General features: G+C 37.8%; 9 protein-coding genes across 9 annotated transcripts; 3 read left to right on the top strand and 6 right to left on the bottom strand.

The window, feature by feature from the left end:
* Positions 1 to 453: 453 nt before the first annotated feature.
* Positions 454 to 2,544, top strand: KQ657_003828 (uncharacterized protein; the record flags this gene model as incomplete). Its single annotated transcript, XM_043194525.1, has 3 exons — positions 454 to 475; positions 1,043 to 1,090; positions 1,445 to 2,544. 3 exons carry the CDS (start codon positions 454 to 456, stop codon positions 2,542 to 2,544), a joined length of 1,170 nt encoding a protein of 389 aa, XP_043050849.1.
* Positions 2,545 to 3,337: 793 nt separating this feature from the next.
* Positions 3,338 to 5,041, bottom strand: NDE1 (NADH-ubiquinone reductase (H(+)-translocating); the record flags this gene model as incomplete). Its single annotated transcript, XM_043194524.1, has 1 exon — positions 3,338 to 5,041. The coding sequence occupies one exon, from the start codon at positions 5,039 to 5,041 to the stop codon at positions 3,338 to 3,340; it is 1,704 nt and encodes a 567-aa protein (XP_043050848.1).
* Positions 5,042 to 5,883: 842 nt separating this feature from the next.
* On the bottom strand, positions 5,884 to 6,432 carry KQ657_003826 (ESCRT-I subunit protein; the record flags this gene model as incomplete). The annotated part of the gene is made up of 1 exon (XM_043194523.1): positions 5,884 to 6,432. The coding sequence occupies one exon, from the start codon at positions 6,430 to 6,432 to the stop codon at positions 5,884 to 5,886; it is 549 nt and encodes a 182-aa protein (XP_043050847.1).
* A 294-nt stretch (positions 6,433 to 6,726) lies between these two features.
* On the bottom strand, positions 6,727 to 8,616 carry KQ657_003825 (uncharacterized protein; the record flags this gene model as incomplete). The annotated part of the gene is made up of 1 exon (XM_043194522.1): positions 6,727 to 8,616. One exon carries the CDS (start codon positions 8,614 to 8,616, stop codon positions 6,727 to 6,729), a length of 1,890 nt encoding a protein of 629 aa, XP_043050846.1.
* A 675-nt stretch (positions 8,617 to 9,291) lies between these two features.
* On the bottom strand, positions 9,292 to 12,201 carry MBP1 (transcription factor; the record flags this gene model as incomplete). The annotated part of the gene is made up of 1 exon (XM_043194521.1): positions 9,292 to 12,201. One exon carries the CDS (start codon positions 12,199 to 12,201, stop codon positions 9,292 to 9,294), a length of 2,910 nt encoding a protein of 969 aa, XP_043050845.1.
* Positions 12,202 to 12,972: 771 nt separating this feature from the next.
* Positions 12,973 to 13,929, bottom strand: KQ657_003823 (uncharacterized protein; the record flags this gene model as incomplete). Its single annotated transcript, XM_043194520.1, has 1 exon — positions 12,973 to 13,929. The coding sequence occupies one exon, from the start codon at positions 13,927 to 13,929 to the stop codon at positions 12,973 to 12,975; it is 957 nt and encodes a 318-aa protein (XP_043050844.1).
* A 1,033-nt stretch (positions 13,930 to 14,962) lies between these two features.
* Positions 14,963 to 16,129, top strand: KQ657_003822 (uncharacterized protein; the record flags this gene model as incomplete). Its single annotated transcript, XM_043194519.1, has 1 exon — positions 14,963 to 16,129. One exon carries the CDS (start codon positions 14,963 to 14,965, stop codon positions 16,127 to 16,129), a length of 1,167 nt encoding a protein of 388 aa, XP_043050843.1.
* Positions 16,130 to 16,244: 115 nt separating this feature from the next.
* EGD2 (Egd2p) lies at positions 16,245 to 16,772 on the bottom strand (the record flags this gene model as incomplete). Its single annotated transcript, XM_043194518.1, has 1 exon — positions 16,245 to 16,772. The coding sequence occupies one exon, from the start codon at positions 16,770 to 16,772 to the stop codon at positions 16,245 to 16,247; it is 528 nt and encodes a 175-aa protein (XP_043050842.1).
* A 1,233-nt stretch (positions 16,773 to 18,005) lies between these two features.
* Positions 18,006 to 25,726, top strand: KQ657_003820 (uncharacterized protein; the record flags this gene model as incomplete). Its single annotated transcript, XM_043194517.1, has 2 exons — positions 18,006 to 22,590; positions 22,911 to 25,726. 2 exons carry the CDS (start codon positions 18,006 to 18,008, stop codon positions 25,724 to 25,726), a joined length of 7,401 nt encoding a protein of 2,466 aa, XP_043050841.1.
* Positions 25,727 to 25,748: the final 22 nt, after the last annotated feature.

Below are 25,748 nucleotides of genomic sequence, written 5' to 3'. Positions count from 1 at the left end.
TGCTTTTGCTTAAAAAATGCTATGTAGTGTAATTCGCTGCTAGTACTTCTTAATTTCAAAAAAAGAAAATTCGTTGAATAACAAGCTATGTGGTATGTTTCATAGTGAATGTATAGATCTACGGAATAGCAGCTTCATAAGCGTTATGCGTAAGTTATTGACTCTTTGAAATTTTATTGAAGCTCACAAGTATACATAAATGTTGAAACAAGCATTACCGATCTACAATACGTTGAACTTTCTTTTTCATAGTAAAAGTGTTGCTCAAAAGCAAGCCTGTGTACCGAGTTCAGAGACCTGAGAGCCAGCCATTTTTGGCAAACACCTAGGTCGACTTCAATTTCTCCTCAATTAAACCAAAACAAGATATAGTTTTAATTAAAGAAATAAGTTTCCATAATTAGTCCTGATATTTAGAATCAATTTCATAGAAGTTGGTCTAGATCAACTGAAATGAGCCGTGGAATAGAAAAGGGTAAGTATACCCTAAAGACCTAGAGCACCACAAAAACTAAAATGGTACATTCCACATCAAAATGTACCCGTTCTATGCCTATATACTGTAGGGGGCTGGTTGGTCCAAAGTATTTTATTAATTAAGTGTATTGTTCTTTTAAGAGACACACATTTAGATCATAAGAATGTTCTTTGGAGTATTAAACACATACGGATGTCATTGTAGATCCCCGAGTCGTTTCATGTACGATCCGATGGTTTTACCAACTTAAATAGTTATATATCTCTGCATTGCCTACTTTTGGTTGCATACTTTTGTCAAACATTCTTTCAGCATTGTTGGTTCGTATTTTGCTCCACAACATACTAGTGTACTACATTACAAATACCAAGGTCATATCCACTCGATCATAAAAACAGCAGATTCTACTTTTTTTCCACACAACTTCCGATGTCAACATGAATCAGATTATAAATGCTGTAGATCTTGGTGTATCAAGTGTCAAGTTCGTTGTATGTTTCCTATTCCCTGTTTTACTTTCATGTCTGATACTAGCAAACTTTACAAATACGAATAATAATATAGAGAATGTGGAAGATGATCACAATGAGTCATCACCTCCAGAGTTTACGGGTAAACTGTTATCTGGATTACGATTCATAGTTCATTACTGGATCTGGTATGGACTAGTTTCCCAAATAGAGAGGCTAGCAAGGCTAAGTGGGTTGGATTTACAGATTCGATATATTCTTGTGTTCAACCCCCTATTGACTATTTTCAATGTGTGGTTATTATACTGTAGAGGCTGTGTTTTAATTGATCGAGGGTACATGAGCAAATACTTGCAACAGAAATTTCAACTGCGAAAAGCCAATTTTCATGATTTTGATGCTACATTCATCAATCCTATTTTATCTTCAACAATTTCATACTACAACCCCTTTTTTATTCTTATCTTGGATTTTTGGATCATAATTTTCAATCAAGGACATCGCAAATCAGTACCAAATAGATTGAAGAAATTTGTATACAAGGCACCAAATGAAATCACAAGATTAGAATATATAGCTAGTAATCTTTGCTATGTCGATGACACTGATGACAGATTCCATTTTGGCCAGCCAACAACGGCTTCAAGTCCACCTTCTACTGCATTTGAAGCCACGAAAAAGAGTAGAAATACTCCAAAGTTAAAACTAAATACTAACAATTTACCCAAAACCTCGTCACAAAATCCAGATAGTGGAATTTCTCCACGAGACATAAGATTTCTAGACTTCCCAAATGTTGATTCACTACTGTCAGACCTGTCTACACGGGATGGGTTAATTGAAAACCTAAGAGCAGATGTGGTATCAAGCGAAACCAATGAAAAGGTAAAGGAATTGACGGATATTACCATCAACAACCTTTTGAACGGTCCACGTCCAGACGATCAGATCCCTTCACAGACTAAATCCAGCAGATCTGATATCATTAATGAAGATGCTATACCATATGAAAGAGAGCTACCATCAAGCTCTGACTTCGTATTTGATTCAGACGTTTATAGCGAACAAGACGTCCGACTGAAAACACCATTACGACTGGTTCTCAAATTGAAACCTAGAAGGCAATCTAGGAACAATTCAAATGAACTCAAATACGTAAATTCAGCTGACGCTTTTAAAGAAAGAATTAGTTCAAAGTTTAAACGACAAAGAAGGAACTTAAGTTTGCATCTGACTTCGTTTGAGCGTAATTATCAATCGCTACCTACAAGTCCTCATCTGGATTCAGGCTTTGCAGGGTGTGTTCTGAAACAACCTTTGGCACATGCTACAACATCGAGGTCTCCTTACCCTCCACCATATCGGTTAAACACTGAAGCGCTGGCGCTGTCTCCGTGTCTTTCTGGTAAATTTAAAATCAATGAAGACTCTTTTCGAAGGAATATGCATCGCATTAACCCCAAAGTACATCGAGGTTGGAACATGAGTTCACCTCCAACTGGAGGAACATTTAGCACTCCATTGAGTGGAGTATCCTCATATTCACAACATACCAGTACAGAGACACCCTATCCGACTGAAGAGTATTTATTTTAATTTAATGTAATATTATAAGGTCATGTTTGTTCTTATCATTGTTATTGTTGTAGTTGTTGCGCACCCTATTCCATTCACAAAATAAAGAGCCTTTATCGCCCAAAACAAATTCTTGTAAAGCGCTAGGATAGGAGTTACATCGTTAATCTACCAAACTCGGCAATATAACTCTTCGTTGGTATCGCTTAGTATATAGTTGCCATACCTAAAGTATCTACTTCAATGCAATTTTTAGGTGTCATACTTAATACCATCTACAATCATTCTTGTCATGTTTAAGTAGCACTTAACTTTTCGCAGCCATCTTCAACAAAAACAAGGAAATATTACATTTCACATTTCTCTTTTTTATTTGCAGACAAGTTTTAAAAGATAAAGGTCATATCAGACACTCCGGACACAACTGTATTAGCTTATTAGTATTTCCGAAACAAACACTTTTTGTCTGGCATGTATCGGAATATTACGGCTCAGAAAATCCATATCTACCATTATTATAGTGCGAATTTAGTGTTTCGGACATACAAGAAACCCGAGTGTATAGGCAGGCAGACATGTATGCGTTTAAATAAGCCTTTTGGTGACATCTCCAGACACGACGCTCTCCATCAGATCACATCAAGCTCAACGTGCCCTGCCTGCACCTCCACATAACCTGTACAGTCTATTAGGGTTAAGTCTTACATTGGAAGAGAAATTTCAGTAGATGCATGCCTATGTGAATACTTAGGTTTAAACCATATGAATACATATTTATATACCAATTAGCTTTCGCTATGCGGAGAATATCTGTTTACTCCTTAGAACAGTCTCTACCAAACATGGCAACCTTGGCCCAATCCAAACAAACCAAGATTTGGTTCTTAACAGAAAGACACATGTAAATGTAGGCAGATCTCCAGAACAAGAAGGTTAATGAACCACCAGCAGAGATGTTAGACCAATCACCCATAACCAAATCAGCAACAGCTCTTTCGGAACCAATGTAGGCAAGAGAACCTTGATGATTGTAAACAAATGGAGGCAACTTAGATTCCAACTTCGCCAACTTCTTGGATAAACGGTCGACATTATCATTGGCAGTTGGGTGTTGTAAAGTGTAATTGATACTGTCAATCTCGTGCAAACGTTCAAAGTGACCTGCCAAGAAGATACCTTCTTGGAAAGCAACTTGAGCAGTTGGGGCAAACTTGGAGAAAGTACAATCACCCAAAGCGTGAATGTTGCTAGTACCATCAACCAACAACTTATCGTCAATTAACAAACCTCTTCTAGCATTCTTTTGCTCGTTGATCTTGGTAGTCAAGTTACGAACAATATCTCTAGGAGCATTACCTGTGGCCCAAATTAATACACCGTAAGGAACTTCAATGGTCTTAGTAGAACCGTCTTTAGCATCCTTAACTTGACAAATAACAACCTTGTCATCAACTTTCTTAACCATAGTGTTGGCTCTCAAGTGAATGTTAGTTTGTTCAAAAACTTCCTTGGTATAGTCAATCAATTTCTTGTTGAACATGTTCAACACATTTGGCAAGGCTTCAATCAAAGTAACATCCAATTCTTCAGCAACTTCAGGAATCCATTTTCTTAAATCTTGATCAATGTAATCTTGAATTTCACCAGCAACTTCGACACCAGTTGGACCACCACCACAAACAACGACAGATAACAATCTCTTTCTTTCAGGGTCATCCTTTGGTAAAATGTTGGCAGCTTCAATAACATCCATCAATCTCTTTCTAATAGTGATAGAATCGGAAACTTCCTTCAAAAAGGTGGAGTGTTCAGCGACACCAGGAATGTTAAAAGTTGAAGGTTGCGCACCAACACCAACAACTAAGTAATCGTAATGTAAAGTGGTTATGATCTCCTCAACACCAGTGTATTCAGAAACAGTAGACTTGGAAGATGATGTATCCTTACCAGAGTGACCTGAGTGGACAGTAGTAGATTGTTTAATAGTGAGGACGTTCTTAGAAGGGTCGATATCAGTGGCTTCAGCTTCCAAATAAATAACTTCACCTGGACATCTTCTTGTAATGGATCTAACAGGTTCAATAATTGATCTCAATTCAACAGTACCAGTTGGAACTGAAGGTAACAAAGGAGTAAACAAAAAGTAGTTTCTGGGTGAAACCACAACAACATTGTACAAAGTAGTATCTAAATTCTTCAAAAGAGACATACAGCCCCAACCAGAACCCAAAAGGACAATGGTCTTTCTTTCTTGACCATTTTCAAAAGTAGGCAATTGAGGTAATTGAGCTGGAGGATGAGATTCTTTGTACACCTTGTAGGAAAGATAAGAAGCAGAACCAACAACAGCAAATAAAGAACCCCACTTAGTTGTTCTCCAAACTTTACCTAAGAAAGACTTCTTTGGCTTTGGCTTAATGGTTGAGGTACTGTTAGCTCTAATAGCTGATTTCCTTTGGGCGAAGGAGCGACCCATTGAAGAAGCCCATCTGGCAGCAGAAACCCTTTGGGCAAACATGCTTCTAGTTGTAGATGGTCAATGTCACTGAGACGGAATCAACTACCAATACTGCAACGAGTTAAAGCAATTACGACAAAAGCAAAAGAAGAAGGAAAAAAATACAGTAAAGTACAAGAATTTTAAGTTCCTATAAAGGATACCTAAGACTCACATTGTTTTAGTCATATGAAAAATCCCACTGCGATAAGCGCTACCATCAGCTAGCGGACTCTCAAGTCTGATTGTTTGGCACATGTCGGGGAAAGCTTTCGGGCGCTGGTCACCCTCAGCGGATAAAAATGGAGCAGACTGAAAAGAACAATAATCACGTGACTCGAAATTTCTTTTTGATATTGATCGGTGGTGTAAAGTCCGAGACTTCCTTCCGTCCAGAGTTAAATCAGTAAAGTGCAGCGAGCGATGAGTAGAGGGGGAACTAAGTCAATACATATAAGCTTTAGACGTCTTAAGTCCATTAAGAATATGTCTGAGATTAATTCCCAGATTTTGGGATTCTATCTTATGGCTAGATCATCAGAGGAATGGGTGTCTAATTCTCATCCAACTGATTGGTCCGATAACTAATATCTGTAAAGAGCATCGAAATGTGCTGGAAACGGTCTCTTTTAGCCTCCCCGCTTCGGCATTATGCAGAGATTTTTTTTTTTGGGGAGGGCACTTCCTGTTGTTAGTTGCAGAATTAATAGTGTATGTAAAGTCTGAAAATAGCAGACCGGCTTCTCGGAATTAAGGGTGTCAAACAAACAACGTAAACCGGAGTCATGAAGCAAAATAGATTGGTGGGTGTAATTTTGGTTGAATGATTGAATGATGTCAGTTTTGAACCTTAAGAGCATATGTTAGTAAAGTCCGCTGATTCTATCTTCATTCCACCGTTCAAGCTTCAGCTTTCGGGAATGATACTCTAGCCGTTTCGCCCGAAACTCCTTAACAAAATATCCTAATTGTTCTTCTCCTATTGTATGATCCCGGTACTTCAGAATACACTCGCGAGATTGGGTATCACTTTCTTCAACCATTTGTTCGTATTTGCGTTTGATAAAGTTCAAATTGAAGTTGGCCAGTAATAATTGGTATTGTACCACTTCGAGACTATTGAATTCATCAAATAAACGTCGTACCTCTCTTAGTTGCTCTTCAATGTGATTTGACAAGTCATCATATCGACCAACTAAATCAATTATCTTATTAATGCGTTCTGTCTGTTCTTGTAGTCGTTCAGCCAATTCCTGTTTATACACTGTGAAGGTCAGTAACAGCTCTATATATCCCTTAACTAGTTCATACAGTAGACTGAACTCCTGAATAACTCCAACAGGCAATAAATCAATGTACTTTGGAAGTGGGAATGGCTTCAAAGCTATAATATCAAAGTCCGGCTTACTCATTATCATGGGATCTAAATAATGCCCGTTAGAGTTTGATTTGAGTATGATACTCAAACCGTGCGTTCAAGTGAAACCATTAGCGCACCGGTCAATTCAAAACGAACAGGTAGCGCCGATTCCTTCCGAATCAGTAAAGTGTCTACACAAATATTATTTGGTTGCGATTTACAAACACTATTACTTAGTTTTCCTATATGATACCCAAAATAAATAATATTAACCTTAGAACAATTCCCGATATTAATGTAGAAGACATCAATCAGGAGACCCGATAAATAAACAAAAAAAACACACTCAGTTTTCCGCCTTATTCTTATTCTCCATTTGCCTGCGCAACATCCGTTGATCCCTCTGTAATTGCTTTGCCTCTATACGCTTGTTAGCCCAATGTCTAATGCGTTCACCGTACTTGTAGGCAAAGATAGGAAAGGGAACACCTAAAAACAAGCCAATTATGGCGCTCATAGTATTACCCCAGCCATATCCCATAGATGCATACATTTTACCTGCGAATAGTGGGAACAGAAATCCGAACAACAGACGGAACAAAGCTGCAGCTGCAACAGAACTGGCTGCGTATCTAACATTCATATCGATCAAGTAACTCTGTAACAGTTGGAAAACGCAAACCAATCCAAAAGCAAAAATTGCCAGTCCGATTCCTGGCATTATCCAGTGTAATTTATATTGAGCAGACCAACCAAACCAAATAAGACCAATAGGAATACATACTGAACTGACGAAAAGACAAGGAAGACGGAATTCAGGTTTAGCTACTCCACCATTACTTTCTGTTAATTTATCATAAACTTTTCCTAATAGAATCGTCCAAACTATGACTCCCAATGCAAATCCAACGCCCATTGGAATATACATTAAACCTGTGACTGATTTAGAGTAGCCATATTGAATAGTGAATATACGGGGAAACGTAACAATCATCAAATACATAAACCCGTAAGTGAAAGCCATAAAGGACCCAAGTCCAACAATCATAGGATGAGTAAACAAAAGAATAAGTGGACGAGTCAACGTAATCCACATTTTCGTCCAGAAAGGCTCATTATCAGTAATATCGTATATTGTGTGCAAACAGGTGTTTCCGGTTTCCTTTTGAAGCTTCAAACACTTGCGTCTAAGAAGTGTAGGTGCATAAGTTTCTTTGAAGAACAAAGTGGTAACGATCGCCACTGTTGCATTGAATATGCACAATACGTAGAAAACCCATCTCCATGTACTTGTATTATCAACAACAAACCCAGCAATCAAAGGGGCGATGTCAGGACCCAACAAGGGAACAAAGGAGTAACCAGCCAACGCGATATTACGTTGCTTAGCATTGTACAAATCAGAGATAACTCCAGCACAAACATTCAAAGGAACGCAACCAAACAAACCACCTATAAAACGACAGACCATCATTTGGACTGTTGTTTGAGAGAATCCACATCCAATATTGAATACCAATGACATCCAGCAACATACGTCTAGGACCAATTTCCTTCCAAAAATATCGTGTTCACTAAGTGGAGCAATGAGTAAGGGTCCGAGTGCCCATGCTAGAATCTGAATGGAAACAACCATGGAAGAGAGTACTTGAGAATCGATTCCAAATTCTTGGTTGATGTTACTCATTGCAGGGGATAATATTGAAGATGACATGGGTGCTACAAGAGCATAAAGTGAGACAAGGGCTAGCATGAATGCCTTTGAGTTAGAAGACCAATTTCTAGGGTTTTGTGGATCGTCAGTTTCGTTCCAATTGATCAATTCTGGATCTATGCATTTGAATTCTTCACCATTATTAGGAACAGGGATCGAGGTTTCTGGTGCATCTAAATCTATTTCTAAACCCTTTTCCAAATCGTGGGTGCCACAATCAAATTCGGGAGTTTTGAAATCCAATTCTGCTTCTGCTTCCTTGGAACGATCAATCAACTCCTCAACAATTGTTCTCCTAGTGTACTCTCTTTGGAGAGCTATTTCATTGCTATTCAAATCCCCATATATGTCTCTAACACTATAAGGTGCACTAGATGCACCAAATGAGGCAACTGAAGAAATAGAGCCTTTTCTCGGCTTTTCGAACCCTGATTCTATCGAGCTTGAGTCTGAATCACTATCTTCGTAACCTCTAAATTCGTAAGGGGAATCTTGATAACCATCCGTAGTAGAGTTACTCATGGTGACTGTGTGTGAAATCGTTGTTTCTTTAGAAGTAAGATTTGCATCACCCATACTAACCCTTTTAGAAATTTCCCAAACAATTTATGTGCTGCAAAAAAACAGTGCAATAATTTATTATGGTCTAACTGAATACACTCTTATAATTTAATCTATAAAGATACTTTTATATGGTGACATACACCCACATATATATATATATATATCGAGAAGGACATATGTATTCTTTCGTGCCAAATATGATAAGTAATGTATTGTTCTGGTAGATTAATGTATGAAAAATTTGTGGCCCATTTACCGAGCTCAATTTTGCAACTGCCGTAAATTGACAGCGAAAGTAAAATTTCGGCAATTCGCGGGAGCGGCCCCAATAACATCTATAACCATTTGCTTCGATTACCATCTATGCGGTGTCAACGCCTGTTACCACTCCCTGATATACACTGAGCAGGAAGGTTTCGGCTATTAACGGTTATCCATGGAGATCTTGAGAAAATTGATACTGATATAGTCTCTTGCTTCTCAAGTACCCAATCAGAGCACTTTGCAAAATACACCTGAAGTGTGCCCGAGCAGGGCTCTAATACTACTACAGTGGTTGTATCATATTATTACAGTTAATTAGTCACCTTACATTTATTTTACATAATTTACAATCAAGTTGTCTCTCCACATTTATCGAGATTTTAGTAAAGACTGTTCAATCTGATCAATGGAACCTTCAACCTCTTCTACCGACATGCCACAACAAAGGGATATAAGCTTGCAATATTTGAACAATTTGTCTTTAGGAGAAAATCGATCCACAATCGAGCTGCCAGAATTGACCCCGGTGGTAGAGGTGGGAGGTGCCGAATTTTCCTTGTTTTCGCCGCAATCTGTAGAATCAATGGTTTCACTTCCACTCTGTGGTACTGGTGCCCGTAACAGCTTATCATACAATTGCTTCACTAATCCCCGTCTTTTAATTATTGCCTCCGTTAACTTTACAGCAGCCAGAATTCTATCTTCATTCAGTGTTGATTGAGGAACTTCGATGGGCAATACTTGACCTCTTATCTCAGCCGCATTTTGAATCTTCTTTTGTTGAGCTTTCTCATTGATGGTGCACAATCGATTTTGCTTCTTCTCTAAATCATTCAGAACTTGTAAAAACCGGAAGCACAAATCATTGTATAAGCGATAAACCTCTTCTTGAATTAGCCTATCGCTATGTTCATCAACTACAACGTCATGTGGGTTTGCAGTTGCATACTCCTGTTCCAATTCATTCACTAAATGGTCCAATTTGAATATCTTAAGCACCTCACGTTGTGAAATCAATTTCTCATGATTGAATATCTTGTGTATCTTGAAAAGGTTTGAAAGCTTCTCATCTTTCTCTGCCAACTCCTTATCCACAGCATATGCCAACTCTGTTAGCTTTTCCGTTATGATGTTAGCCGTTGAGTTTTGCAAATTCATAGCAATCTTTGAAAAGTGTAATTGATTTTCAAAGCTTTTGGTACTATCCAGTGGAAACTCCTCTGTACTTGAATGTAACCCATTATTCTCACCTGAGCTAGTAATAGTATTAGTTGAATCCACAGTTTTTCGAATATTTGCAGATCCAGCACTTTCTGTTTCTATAGTAGTTTCATACCTCTCTTCAGATTTTGATGGCAGAGGATTTTCAACTCCTTCATCTATTTGTTCATCGTCATCATTATCTTTACCAAGTTGCAAAACATAGTTGTGACTTAATAAATAATCCTCTACTGTACAATTCAACAAATTCTTTAGGGAGAAATCAATATACTTATGGTATTTGATTAAAATCGTAATGCACTTTTTGTTCATATGAAAGGCAACAATATGGAACGCTGTATTTCCGTTAGCGTCTTGGTGATTAAGGAATTTGCTGATTAGTTGTGTACGTTCCATGACATTGTCATCATCCATAACATCGAATAGCCTATCCAAAAGACATTCCATATAATATTTCGAGAAATTTTCCTTATTCTTTGACTCTATTTGAGCAATATGATGCAATACCGTTTTCCCACTATCATCCATTAAAAATACAGAGTCAAATAAATAATCCAAGATGGCAGGAAAATTCTTCACACGAAATGAATTATTAAATTTGACAACAAACATCAATGGAGTTTCGCCATATCCATTCTTAATATCACTTCCAATTGAAAACTTATCCATCAAAAATGATATCACCTGCGGAATTGCCATAGAACACGCCCAATGAAATATAGTATTGCCATCATTGTCCATTGTCTGAAGTATATTGATTTTGGAAAGTGGTAAGGGAGGATCTAAAATCCTTTGTGGAATATCATTAGTTCGGGATTTGCTATCATCCAAGAAATAGTTAAGAAGGAATGTGTAATACTCCGTATACTCATCTGAAGCCACAGGCTTGGTACTTCCTAGCATTTGCAGTGAAGCTTGAGGAAGCAGCATTGAATTTTGATGAGAAGCTGCTTGTTGGAATTGTTGAAGAGCACTATGATTTTGAGAAAAGTCCGATGGGTTATTATAAAATCTGATAGAACGTTCAAATGAGTTACGTGGTGTTCCAAACAACTCCTTACTATTCATAAATGTTATAGCTCCGTTTTCATCTTCCTCTCCCAATTGGTCGTCCTCACTTTCTACGGATTCCAAATCTTCATGCTTTAGCGTCATGCTGTTATTCTGTAGTACTAATGGAGCATCTTCAACAGTGTTTTGTCGAGTTAAGGGAACTGCTGTGTTGGTGATAGACGACTGTCGTTGTCCTAAGGGTTGAGAAACTTGATAGTATTGTTGAGTGTATGAGGGTATCAGAAAAGCCCCATTAGGAATTCTAGGGGGATAAAACTGTTGTCCTGAAAACAGCTGTTGAGTAGGAGTTTGGGTAACGTATTGGGAAATACTCGGAAGCTTGTTATTAGATTGCTGTATCGGTATTGTATCTGAATGAGTCAAAGATGGAGGATTCTCTAATGAGGGAGCATCACTTTGTTTAGAAGTATCCTTTCTCGGCCTTCCCCTTTTACGTGGTGGCTCATCACCACCATTTGGTTTAGAGGCATGTTCGTTTGTTGTTGTTGTCGTTGTGGGTCCCGAAGTAGAACCAGTACCTGCCGATTCTCGTTTACCATTGATGTTGGTCCTACGATCAACTTTATTATTTTTATGATCCTTTGAGACTAATTTTCGGTTAGCCACATTTGAAGCTGAAGCATGACTATGTTTTGGAGCAGGTGGAGGGGTTTCTGATTTCCCTTCGATGTAAACGAATTCAAATATAGGTTGCAAAGCTTCATAAACGCCGAACGTTCGTGCAATTTGAGCACCAACATCCAAGGGTACATATGTTCCTTGATATTTACCGTATCCACCTTGGACTTTTTCATGTATCCCTGTTTGTACATCTTTCTCTAGTATTCTAGTACGTTTTGCTTTTGGGAAGCGGGCAATTTTCAAAATATGCGTTGCATTAATCCACGAGTCCAGTTTACGTCGCATTATAGGACCCTCACTTGTAACAAACTCAAACACAGGCACACTAGAGTAAGTGGCTGAGTATATTTGAGAGTCGCTCATGTTGATAATGTGATGTGAAATCTGGGGAGAAGAGAAGACAGTGTCAAAGTCCCGTAGAACAAAAGTAAATGTATTTATCACACCAGCAATGGTTTCCCACGTCTCACTGTGATTCTGGGCCGTATATTATGGCAAGAAGTACTCCCAATGGAGGGATAATTGCTATGGTGTTGATGGTGTGTGAATGTTTATAAAGGTTGTTTCGTTGATGATTTTGCTTTTTCGCTACTTTTGTTGTTGATATAATGAGAATGAGAATGAAGTGTTATAATAATAGTAATAAGGAGTAATGAGAATCTCCGATCATTTACTGGAACTCAAAGTCAAAAATAGTAGACATAGCAGTAGAACCAAGAAAGCCTTATATAAACTTGTTTATACAAATAGATTTCCAGTTACTACGGGTATAATGCTCCCTTGAATTGTTTGGAGTATGTCTTGTTAGTATTTACATGTAATTTGTGCAAGCTCAGTCTGCAGTTTACGGCTGCTGGATGGTGTGAATAAGAATATAGAATAATAAAAGGCCATATTAAGGGCTTGATATTATTGTTAGTTAACACTGGTACTGTTAGGTCCCCATTCCATAACTACGGTAAAACCTTAGGACTATGCCACACAAAACTACTCCTAAAAGTTTCACTAACAAAATCCAAATTTGAATTTGGGGTTGGGGTTTCAAAATTATTCCAACATTTCTGTACTGTGCTTGTCATAGAAACTATATTTATTGATTACTGTATGAAAATCCGATCCAATGCCCTGCATGTCCTAAAAGAAGAAAATCCGATAGAGACGGTAAACTACAACAAACGCTACCATAAATACCAATACCGCAACCCCGGCAACTCCTCCAAATGCTGAATTGTGCCAACTATTGTTCTCTGGTGGGTTATCAGTTAGGGGAATACAAGCAATGCTATTCTCTGCTTGGAAGCAAATCTCCCGACGTCTGAGGATTTGGCATTCTTCAGCTGATAAGTCCTGTCGCAAGATTCCTTTCCCTAAAATAATGACACTGTACATGTCAAGTGAACGGTCACCAGAATTAAACATGAGTTTCATACCGCTTGTTTCATTTTCAAGCATAGTGGTAAGAGTTTCAATTTTTGAAATCCGAGCCAACTCTGATGTACCCAATTCATTCATTTCATCAACCAAATCATCAACCTCTGTGATAGTGTGTAATATGTTGAGGGCTCTATCTAATGAACTGCGAACATATGCTGCTTGCAATGCTAGTTTTGGAATCAAAAGTCTTTTTAAGTTATTGAAGCTCTCAAAAAAGACATCAACACAATCTACCGTCTTGGAAGCATTCTCCATAGTTTCTATGGCAGAATTTATACAAAGTAGAGCCAAAGGCTTCACTTTTAATTCGTAAGACCAAGTTTCCCAATGGTCATTTGTTATTGGAGGTACCACGGATGAACCGAAAATATCATTGAAATCCTGTTCTACCGTCTCAATTAATTTATGTGTTGTTAACACCATTTCGGTGACATCGTCATAATTGGGAACTTTTTTGAGGATTGTAGAGTATATGGTCATGATATCCCCATACAAATGGAGCATTTTCTTTATACTTGTTAGATACATATATGTGGCATTATTAAGACAAAGTCTAAATATCACACGATGTGCCACTATAAGTTGAGCATCTTCAACAGTAATTGACCCTTTTGTAGGATTTAAGTCTAGTATTCGGTCACCTATTCTATAAACCATTATTATAGATGGAAGTTGTATGCTAGTTCTGCGGTAAAAGAGCCTCTCTAGGAAATGATGATTTATACAATCGGGCTCGACACAATTGCTCTAAATAATAACGGGATAGGGGTTCAACTATGGCCGTAAGAAGGCTGATAATGAAGTTGATTTATAAGTGTATGCCCCCCTCTAACTTCTTGCGATGAGTTTAGTCTAAGTCACACCCAGTCTAGTTAAAGTTTTGTGGTATGCTCTATCTCACAAGCCTTATGGTACTAATGAGCTCAGTATTTCGTATATTTTGTTAAGTGATATCCTATGGAATCGTATCGGGATATGTCACTTGTAGCTCTTTTTAACTATTTTTAACAACTTAGTTATCTCTTCTCCATTGCCGGTGTTCAAGCAAGCGCATCGCTTGATTTTGATCATAGGCCATCGAAGACGTTAGTAGTGCACCAACCGAGAAATTATTGTAGGGGAAAATTGCGATGAGCTATAAGTATATGTGATATTGACTTGTGTAATTTGAACGAGATTGTATGTGATAATACACCACTCTGTCAATTAGTAATTTCAACGTAATTGAGTTTGATAGTGTACTACAGTGGGACTACTAAGATGTGAGTGGGTTGAAATAGCAGTGATTACAAATCTACATATGTATCTCATATCAACCCATACGTAATATGTAAAGCAATACTTGGTGGTAGTGAATTACAATTGTTCACGTCGATGCCCTGTAATGGGAAAACCGTTGTACCCAAATAGGAAATTTTTGATGGGAAAGGTAATCCACTTCGAATTGGCATTTGCTTTTTTTGTGACTCGAGGGTAATTCGAGGGTCGTTCGAGGAATTCCTTCCGACCAACTCTTTTAAGTGAACTACTTCGTCATACAACTTGCCACACCCACGAACAATCGAACAACAACGCACTTTGATGGTACGTTTGATTACACATAATATCCTAATTATCCTAATTATATTTACACCCAACGATTAATATAATCACTCAGATTGATTGTATAAACAGACCTGTTAGATATTTAATGTTTCTGTTATTTAAAAAAGGGTATGATCCACTGGCATTCGAGAAGGAGTTGACTCAAATCACAGCATCAATAACTTCAACTCAGGAGCAGATCTACAAGTTAAGTAGAAGAAAACGATCGACTCGCAAAACAACAATCCATTATCTACTTGTTATTTATATTGTGGGTAATCTTTACAATTATACTCAAATCCCCCAAATCCCAAACACTACAAGGTTCCAAGCTATAATCAAAGGGCTTTCACGAAACCAGTGGATTTTCGTTATTGTATATCCTATTATTTTGTATTTTCTTGTTAGGCTACTCGGTGGTCTTTACGATTGGTTACTCAAATCAAGACAGACCAAACTAAGTAGCCTCCAGGAAAGACATAAGCTAAAAATTGAGGAATTGAAGAAGATCACCAATTTTAATACTACTTCAGAGTTGTTAGAAAAGTATGGAGACCCCAATGAACGGAAAAGGAAAACAGCCAACGTGATAGACAAAGGAACATCCTCCGGAGCTCAAGGTATACCAGGCAACGGTAATCTTAAGCAGCGATTGAATGTAAATCCAGGAACAATAAATGTTTCAAAACCCATTAGCGAAATGAAACCAGGTTTGCAGAAGCAAGAGCAACAACAACAACAGCAACAACAACAACCACTAGAGGGATTACAACAAAAGCAGCAGCCATCATCTTCAAAACCATCTGATATAAATAATAAGAGATCCCCTTCCTCTTCACATCAAGAAGTGCAATCTCAACGAAGTTTCCAAGACAGATTGCTTGATATCTTAGTTGGCTCAGATTATTCGGAAACAATTGAATCCCGCTATGCCTTGATTTGTGCTGGTTGCTTCAAGCATAACGGGTTAGCCCCTCCAGGATGCACTGAACCACACAAAGTTCCTTATATATGCCCACAATGTGGTTTATTCAATGGTGAAATGCAAGAGCCACCTAATGGATTATATCCAAATTATATAGGACCTGAGCTCTCACAAAGTCCTGTTCCATCAGAGGGTATCGAAAGTGTGCCAAAGGAAGACCTTGAAAATGTTTCAGTTCCGAGCCCTGTATTAGCCAAAGAGCCTAATACAAAAATTGAAAAGGAGCCTATGTTAGTAGAACATTCGAGGTCTTTAAGCCCAAATCAGGATGATACTACATCGAAATGATTTAGAAGACGCAAATATTTGCGTCAGATCAATAGTTGCTAAATAGTGAATATCATATATGTATATATATATATAATACAAGATCTCATAAAGCTATACTTCTCTAGTAGTTAACTTAGGAGCTCAACTCCATGATAGCATTTACCATATCACCATCGTGGCTTCTCAAAGCCTTAACAGCCTTAGCTCTGGAGACACCAGTTTGCTCAACAATGATTTCAATGTCCTTTTGGTCCAAACCAGAGTCATCAACTTCACCTTCTTCTTCTTCTTCTTCTTCGTTAGAAGCAGTTGCAGCGTCCAAAGCAACCTTTTCCATGTCAGCAGTGATTGCAGCAGGAGACTTGTCATCAGCAGCAGCAGTCATAGCAGATTCAGCTTCAGCAGCCTTTTGTGCTTCAGCAATTCTTTGGTTCATGTCATCAACCTTGGCTTCACCAAATACAATGTAAGTACCAGCAGCAGATCTGTAGACGTCAGGTTGGTCAATAGCGTAAATCAAGTTACCTCTTTGCTTGAAAGTAACTCTGGAAATACCTGGAACAGCCTTCAAGTTGAACTTCTTGATCAACTCTCTGGCCTTCTTCTCGTTCTTGGAGATGATGTTGACTTGAGCGTCCTGAGGAATTTGTTGAGCAGACATTATTACTGTTGTTGATATAATAAGGATAGTAATAAGGTGTAGATGGTAATTGAAATAGGTGAAAAATTTTTAAAGTCTTAGTGTCGTCGAGGCCTGGGGAACAAGTACGTGTGAGGCTACAACGCTTTATTACATAAGCAAACGAAACAACTTTCAATGTAGTTTCTTACATTAGTGTACGGATATGGTTACCAATTGTACTGGATATCTAATGTCTCCTTCTAAGAAAATGCACGAAGAGGAGTAATCCAAGATATTGAAGGTACGGTTGTTTGTGAAAAGAGTGATCTATTCTTAGTCATCCCTACTTAACTTTGCTACAATAATAGGCTTTTCATAGTGATAATACTAAGACTAAGGAATAATTTAGTGCAGAGCCCAAATGCGGAACTAGTTAAAGTTGACGTACTGTGGAGTTTGCATGCTACATACGAATAACGTGTCCTAACCATGTAGTAAGGACGATGGAGATTATTTGTTTTGTTCTTCCGTATGTAGATGTCTGGGAACAATAGTACTAGTCCTCCGTCACCGGTATATAAAAACACTTCTAATAATGGGAGAATTACGGAAGATTCGACCTTTTAAGATCCGTAAACAAAGTTCCCTTGAACCTTTTCAGTTCGGGATTAACTTGTAGTCAACTACACCATTCTTAACTCTAAAACTATAAAATATCATCAATAGAGAACAACCTATAGCTTCCGTATAGATCATGTTCATGCCACATTACTTTCACTTTGCACTTAGCACTATCCTATTTTGACTAATGGATATAAATAATTCTCTCATAGCCTTAATACGCACCTTTAATCAACCCAAGGTGATGGAACTAACTCTACCTCCTAACCATATGACGACTACCCCTCTGATTGAAGATAATAGTCTGGTATTATGTCAACCTTATCCTGTTACTAACTCCTTTACCAAGCGGGTAAGTTTGCTCTTGTAGTATAATAATACCTTTTTTTATCTACTGGTATTGTACAGCCACCGGCCAACGGCTGTAAAAAAAAGTATTGGTTGCGGCGAGATATTTAATTCCCGTAGTCTCCGCTGTAAGTTTTTTAGGTACCAAAAACGTTTTGTTTGCTTAATCAGCACCTTATCTATTATCTATATTTATCAACATAGTTCATTTCAAATTGAACAGCCGTTTGAGTGTTTAGCAGAAACGCTAACATAAGACCGAGGCTGACTTCCTGTCTAATATAAAAAATACAGCAACAGCTAATGAGGGACGACTCAAGTTCAGACCCTTCGCCTGAGATGTCTGAAAAGGATGCGGTGAATAATTCGCCACCACTTTCCACTATCAAAGGCCATAGCGACTCAGAAAAGGATTCGTTGTCTAAGAAAGCTACCAGTATAGAGAAGTATACTATCGAAGATTTATACCATGCTTATCACAACCCCCCAAATTGGAAAGCCAAATGGATGTTAAGATTCTATAAATCAGGGTGGGCTCTGATGCCTACATATCTCCAAGATATCTATAATAAAGTTCCTAGATATGTTTATGTGAACTTCGATGTACCAGAAATTTACAAAGACCCTCAAGGAGGTCATCTTCTCATCAATTACCCCCGAAATAAGATTAGAACTACAAAATATACCCCCATGTCATTCCTTCCCAAGAACTTGATGTTTCAGTTCTCAAACGTAGCTAATGTTTATTTCCTCATGCTTATTATTTTGGGTGCATTTTCAATCTTTGGTGTTGATAGTCCAGGATTGGCCGCAGTGCCTCTTATAGTCATTGTCTGTATCACGGCCCTTAAAGATATCATTGAAGATTATCAAAGAGGTAATAGTGATTCAGAATTGAATAATTACCCTGTTCATTTGTTGGTGGGGATGCATAATCCTAATGTGGAAGCAGACTATGTAAATACCTGGAGAAGATTTAAGAAAGGATGTACCAGAGCAACCAATGCTACTTTCAGAGGACTCTATAAAGCAAGCTTATATGTTTTTGGATCAAAGAAAGCTAAAGTCGAATACGTTAGAGAACAGCATCAATTAGAAGCAAATGAATTAAGAAGAGTATCTACAGTTCACTCAGAATATACCTATAATTCTGGTGAATATGAGAATCCAGGTTCTGCTCCTCGTTTAAGTTTGGGAAGCTATAGAAGAAAATCAACTCAGGGTCGCAGATCAAAGGAGAGACTTCCCTTTTCACAACCACACCCAAACTCAATACTTAATCCCCAAGTTATTGCGTCGGAATCTGGTGGCTACTCTGTATTCAAAAGTAGAAATTGGAAGAATATCAACGTAGGGGATTTCATTAGAATAAGAGCAAACGAGGAAGTACCAGCTGATGTTATTTTACTTCTGACATCAGAACCAGAAGGCAATTGCCACATTGAAACCAAAAATTTGGATGGGGAAACAAATTTGAAGTCAAAATCGGTTTTGCAATGTGGTGGGGCAACTAACTTGAAGCATTCCCGTGATTTGGGAAATACAAAGTTTTGGATTGAATGTGATGCTCCTAATAAATCTTTATACGCTTTCAAAGGAACTATTCATTATGAAAACTATGATTCGAAAGGAACTTTAATTAACCCTGATGAAAAGGAAGCCATTACCAATAACAATGTGTTATTAAGAGGAAGTACTTTGCGAAATACCAAGTGGGTTATTGGTGTTGTTGTATACACTGGTGCTGAAACAAAGATTATGTTAAATTCTGGAATAACACCCACCAAGGCGTCTAAAATTTCAAGAGAATTGAATATTTCAGTGTTTATCAATTTTGCTCTCTTATTCGTCATGTGTTTTGCTTCCGGTTTAATTAATGGGTTATATTATAATGAGAAGCATGTTTCCCGAATATACTTTGATTTTAAGCCTTATGCATCAACATCTGCAGCAAATGGTATTATTGCGTTCTTTGTGGCCTTAATTATTTATCAATCTTTGGTTCCAATTTCCCTTTATGTTTCCATTGAAATTATTAAGACTCTTCAGGCCTTTTTCATCTTTTCCGATTTAAAGATGTACTATGAGAAGTTGAATTTCCCATGTATACCTAAAGCTTGGAATATCTCTGATGACTTGGGGCAAATTGAATATATTTTCAGTGACAAAACAGGAACCTTAACACAAAACGTTATGGAGTTCAAAAAATGCACTATAGCCGGAAAACTGTACGGGTTAGCGTATACTGAGGCTAAACAAGGATTAGATAAACGTATGGGTAAGGATGTCATTGAGGAACTGAAGAAGTGGAGTTTAAAAATGGCCGAAGATAAATCCCAAATGATTGAAAACTTGAAGTTATATTCCCATAACGATCAATTGGTACCAGAAAAGATTACTTTCCTTTCAAATGAATTTGTCAAGGATACTATTCTGGAACCAAAAGATAAGAAACGGAAGTTTGAAAATGAACGGTTCATGTTAGCTTTAGCTCTTTGTCATACTGTTGTCACGGAAGAAGATCCCGAGAACCCTCATTTAAGACAGTTTAAAGCCGAATCTCCAGATGAAGCAGCATTGGTTTCAGCAGCTCATGATATAGGGATAGTCTTTACTCAAAGAATGAGAAAATCACTTATCTTGACAGTCTATGGTGAAAAAAGAGAGTATGAATTATTAAGTATAATTCAATTCACAAGTGCTAGAAAGAAAATGTCTTGTATCGTGAAGACTCCTGAAAATAAGATTTTGTTGATTTGTAAAGGTGCTGATAGTGCAATCTTTCTGATATTGGATCCTAGATTGAATAATCAAGATACATTATCTAAAACTGCTTTACATTTGGAAGATTATGCTCAAGAGGGTTTAAGAACATTGTGTATTGCTCAAAAGGAAATGGATTTGGCAACTTATGAGAACTGGAATGCAAGATATAAGGAAGCTGAATCACTGATTGACGATTCTCGTGATGAGATTTTGGCCAATTTAGAAGCAGAAATTGAACAAGGTTTAATTTTATTAGGAGGAACTGCCATTGAGGATCGTTTACAAGATGGTGTTCCAGATTCAATCTCCATCTTGGGTAAAGCAGGAATTAAGCTATGGGTTCTTACTGGTGATAGAGTTGAAACGGCTATCAACATTGGATTCTCATGTAACTTATTGGAAAGCAATATGAAATTATTGGTAGTGAGACCAGAAGACGATAATCCCGATAATTTTGAGTATATTGATCATATGCTAACTACCCAATTGAAGGATAACTTTGGAATTAATGCTTCAGATAGCGCCACAATCGAAGCACTTATTGAAGAAGCTAGAGAAGATCATTCAACTCCAACATCTAATCACGCTTTGATTATTGACGGTGCAGCATTAACCTTAATTTTTGACACTGAACATGAACACAGTCAGGATATTCAATCCAAGTTTTTGTTACTTGGTAAACAATGTAAATCTGTGTTATGTTGTCGTGTTTCTCCAGCTCAAAAGGCATTCGTGGTCAAGATGGTTAAGAATTCTTTGAAGGTCATGACATTAGCTATTGGTGACGGTGCAAATGATGTTGCCATGATTCAAGCTGCTAATGTTGGTGTTGGTATTGCTGGTGAAGAAGGTCGTCAAGCTGTCATGTCTTCTGACTATGCTATTGGCCAATTCAGATATTTGACAAGACTACTTTTAGTTCATGGAAGATGGTCTTACAAAAGATTGGCAGAAATGGTTCCATGTTTCTTTTACAAGAATGTGGTGTTCACGTTAACGTGTATGTGGTATGGTATTTACAACAACTTTGATGGATCCTATTTGTATGAGTACACTTTTTTGATGTTTTATAATTTGGCCTTTACTTCATTGCCGGTTATATTTTTAGCTGTGTTGGATCAAGACGTTTCAGACTCTGTTTCCCTTCTTGTTCCTCAATTATATCGTTCAGGTATCTTGGGAGAAGAATGGACTCAATATAAGTTTGTTTGGTACATGTTTGATGGGCTTTATCAATCAGTTGTGGCTTTTTGGTTCCCTTATCTTGTGTTTTACAGATCATTTCCTAATCCCCAAGGTTTACCAATAGACCACAGATTTTGGGTTGGTGTGGTAGCAACTGTTGTTTCAGTCACCAGTTGTAATCTTTATGTGTTGTTACAACAATATAGATGGGATTGGTTAACGTTGCTTATCAACTTTATTTCATCTGCTCTTGTGTTCTTCTGGGCTGGGGTATGGTCAGCCAGTACAACATCAGGAGAATTTTATAAGGCTGCTCCTCAAGTATTTGGAACATTAGCATGTTGGTGTGTTTTCTTTGTGGGCATTTCTGTTTGTATCTTACCAAGATTCACCTATGACTTTTTGAAGATCAACTTCTTTCCTCGTGACATTGATATTATCAGAGAGTTGGTTAAAAAGGGTTATTATGATGACTACCCTCAAGGATATGATCCCACCAATGCTGAAGACGTTGAAAGACATAGGTTGGTTGTTGAATTAACCAAAAGAGATCCTTCGTTTTTGGATAAGTTGGAGAAAGAAGTTGAACATCAAAGAGCAGCAGCAGAACATGATGGTGGTGATGAGCTGCCTAAGTCACAGGAACAACAGCATCATCATAATAACCCATTTTCAAATACTATTGGCTCTATCAAAAGAAAGATAACCATTACATCACCTGGTGGTTCTAGAAGAGGAACAGTTTCAGGAAGATCAAGAAAGAATACTATTAGTGAATCATTCAGATACCCCGTGGATATCAATCTTTTGAGAGAACAAATGATTCGTCAAGGAGAATACAATTCCTCAAGACACTCCATGGATAGAGTCAGTACTACTCACGAAGTTCCTGGTTTGACGCAAGCAGAATCTTTAATCAGATTACACACTCGCAACAGTATGCAACTAACATGAAGATTTACTACAATTATTACATTATTTTACTATTTTTATCCTACCACCGTTACTTTTATTTCAAGACGTGTTCATGTTTGATGTGTGCTATTAACTGAGTTACTTTATGTATTATAATTATCTATTACTATTTATTCCTTAGTAAACTGTTATTACAGTGTGATATCACTCTATAATGCGATCGTCGTAGTGTACAGTGCTTGGTGAAAAATAAAGCTAAGCGCAAAACATAACCACCATATACAAAGACACACTTCCTTCTACAATCGTCTATGTTCAGCTTCCAGCTTCTTACGCCAACAGACGGCAGTTCGTCGTGTCGGGCGTCATTGCTTTGCTTCGATCACGATGTTAAAATACTTGCTGATCCTTGTTGGAATGGACAGAATGTAAATGATCTCAACTTTTTTGAAGACCATTTGCGAGAGATTAACTTTATACTTTTATCCCATTCCACACCAGACTTTATTGGAGCCTACGTGTTACTATGTATTCGGTTCCCCAACCTTATGGCCACTATCCCTGTGTATGCTACATTACCAGTGAATCAGTTGGGTAGAGTTTCCACCGTTGAACTTTATCGTGCTAATGGTCTATTGGGACCTGTCCAAACAGCGATGCTTGAAATTGATGACGTGGATCAATCTTTTGATAAGGTCCATACTTTGAAGTATTTCCAATCAGTTAGTTTACTAGAGAATACACTAAATATTACTCCCTATAATGCAGGTCACTCTTTAGGTGGTGCATTTTGGTTCATCACAAAGAGACTGGAAAGAATCATTTATGCTCCTACTTGGAACCATTCAAAGGATTCATTTTTGAACGGTGCCAGCTTCCTTTCTAGTTCAACTGGTAGCCCATTGTCTCAGCTTATGAGACCTACGGCTTTGATCACCTACACTGATTTAGGTTCAGATAGCTCGCATAAACAAAGAACAGACAAATTTCTAGCGTTGGTCAGTAGCACATTATCCAACGGTGGAGCCGTATTGCTTCCAACGTCTTTATCTGGTCGGTTTCTTGAATTGTTGCATTTGATAGATCAACATTTGGAAAGCTCTCCAATCCCGGTTTATTTCGTATCTTATAGTGGAACAAAGGTATTGGTTTATGCTACATCATTGTTGGAGTGGATGGCTTCGCAATTGGTGAAGGAATGGGAAGAAGCTTCAATGTTTAGTAATACTTCTACAAATAGAAACAATTTCCCTTTTGACCCTTCTAAAGTGGATCTATTGGACGATCCTCTGGAATTACTTAATGTCCCTGGCCCTAAGGTTGTCTTCACTGCAGGTGTCGACATGAATGCGGGAGATATGTCTGCCTCGGTGCTTAAATACTTGTGTGAAGATGAAAGAACAACAATAATACTAACGGAGAAGTCACATTTCGGTGGAGGAGGGGCCAATCTAGGTGCAAAATTATACTCTGAATGGTATAAATTGGCATTGAAAATAGGAAATGGTAAGGCAGAAGAAGGAATATTGGTGGGTATTAAGCAAATCACTTCGCTAGAGAATTCCTTTTTTGAGGAGCCCTTAACAGGTCAGGATTTAGAGAAGTTCAAAGAGCATATCCATAATCACAGAAAGCAAAAATACTTAGCAAAGGTAAGAGATAGAAAGAACAAGAGTTTACTTAATGCTGATACACTTTCAGACTCTTCAGATGATGATGATGATGACGAAGGAGGCAATTCAACTGATGATGATATCCCACTGCAAGTAGTAACTGCAAGTGTTTTAACAGCACCTCCTAATTCAATGATTGGTGCAGATGATTTCAGAGCTCTTGAAATTTATGATGCTGAACTGATAAAGCAAACGATCGAGTCTAACAAGCCATTGGATTTGGTGATTACTCATAAAATGAAACCTAAACAGGCAATGTTTCCATTTTTCCCCACGACCCATAAACAAAAGTTTGATGATTATGGTGAAGTTATTGATATAAAAGATTTCCAAAGAATTGAAGATAATACCAACGGCAAGCTCATCCAAGAAAGTAAGAAACGATTTGAGAGACGATCAGGTCAGGCTAATGGGAAGCAAGATAAAGGAGATTCTGATGACAAGCAACAACAACAAAATCAATTGCAAACTAAGTTAACTCCTCAGGAGGTATTGAATAATCAATTACTTGAGAAGTTTCTCGATCCTTTAGCAAACCCTAAACGGAGAATAATATTGGGTAAAGATAATAAGCATCCAGCACAACAAATCAGCTTTCGATGTCGATTGTCATATGTTGATATGTCCGGAGTAGTAGACATTAGATCACTCATGTTTATAATATCGCTTTTGAAACCCTACAACGTGTTGGTCCTTCCCGATTTTACCAAAACTGCAGCCTCCCCTCAAGGTAATGATGGTTTCAAACTTGTTTTGGATTCATTTCAAACCAATGATGAGAAAATGTCTTCTAATGAGCTTGCTGCTAACACCACGGCATTGTCACTAAGTAACATCAGAAGTTCATTAGCCACCTCTGGAAAAGTAGGTGGTTCAGGATCAAAAGTTGTAGTCACAGGAGTGGAAGTGAATGTCCCAGTGAAAATAGGTGATGATAGTGAAGATGGAGTATTCAGATTTAATAACTTTGAACTTAAATTGGATGACAAGATATTAGAGAATTTAGAATGGCAGACTATTGATGGTGATTATAGAGTTTCAAAAGTGTATGGTATGTTAGAGATTAGAAATCCTTTGGCGAATGAACAACAGCCTTCAACAAAGAAGCACAAACCCAATGGCATTTCCAAGTACTTGAACTCAAACACTGAATTTGCATTAAAATATATTCCTCAAGAAGAGATGGAACGTCGTCATCGGACATTTTTCAATGGAGAAGAGTCTGGAAGCTTAATCACACCCAAATTAGCTATCGGGAATATTCGTCTTCCAGAGTTGAAGAAGCGGTTGATTAGTAAAGGATTAAAAGCAGAATTTAAAAGTGAAGGTACGTTAGTTGTTAACGATACAATAGCTGTGCGGAAAGTAAGCTACAGTGGAATTGAAGGCGATGATACCGGTGACATTGTGATTGACGGTACAGGTGGTGTTCTATATTATCAGGTAAGAAATTGCATTAAAGAAATGCTAGCCTATGTATTTTAGAGTATAGCTTATATAAGAGGAT

This window comes from Scheffersomyces spartinae (genome assembly GCF_019049425.1).
Source record: "Scheffersomyces spartinae strain ARV_011 chromosome Unknown scaffold_4, whole genome shotgun sequence".
NCBI lineage: Eukaryota > Fungi > Ascomycota > Pichiomycetes > Serinales > Debaryomycetaceae > Lizanozyma > Lizanozyma spartinae.
Note: the sequence above shows the minus strand (reverse complement) of the source record. Positions and strands in the feature narration are given on the sequence as shown.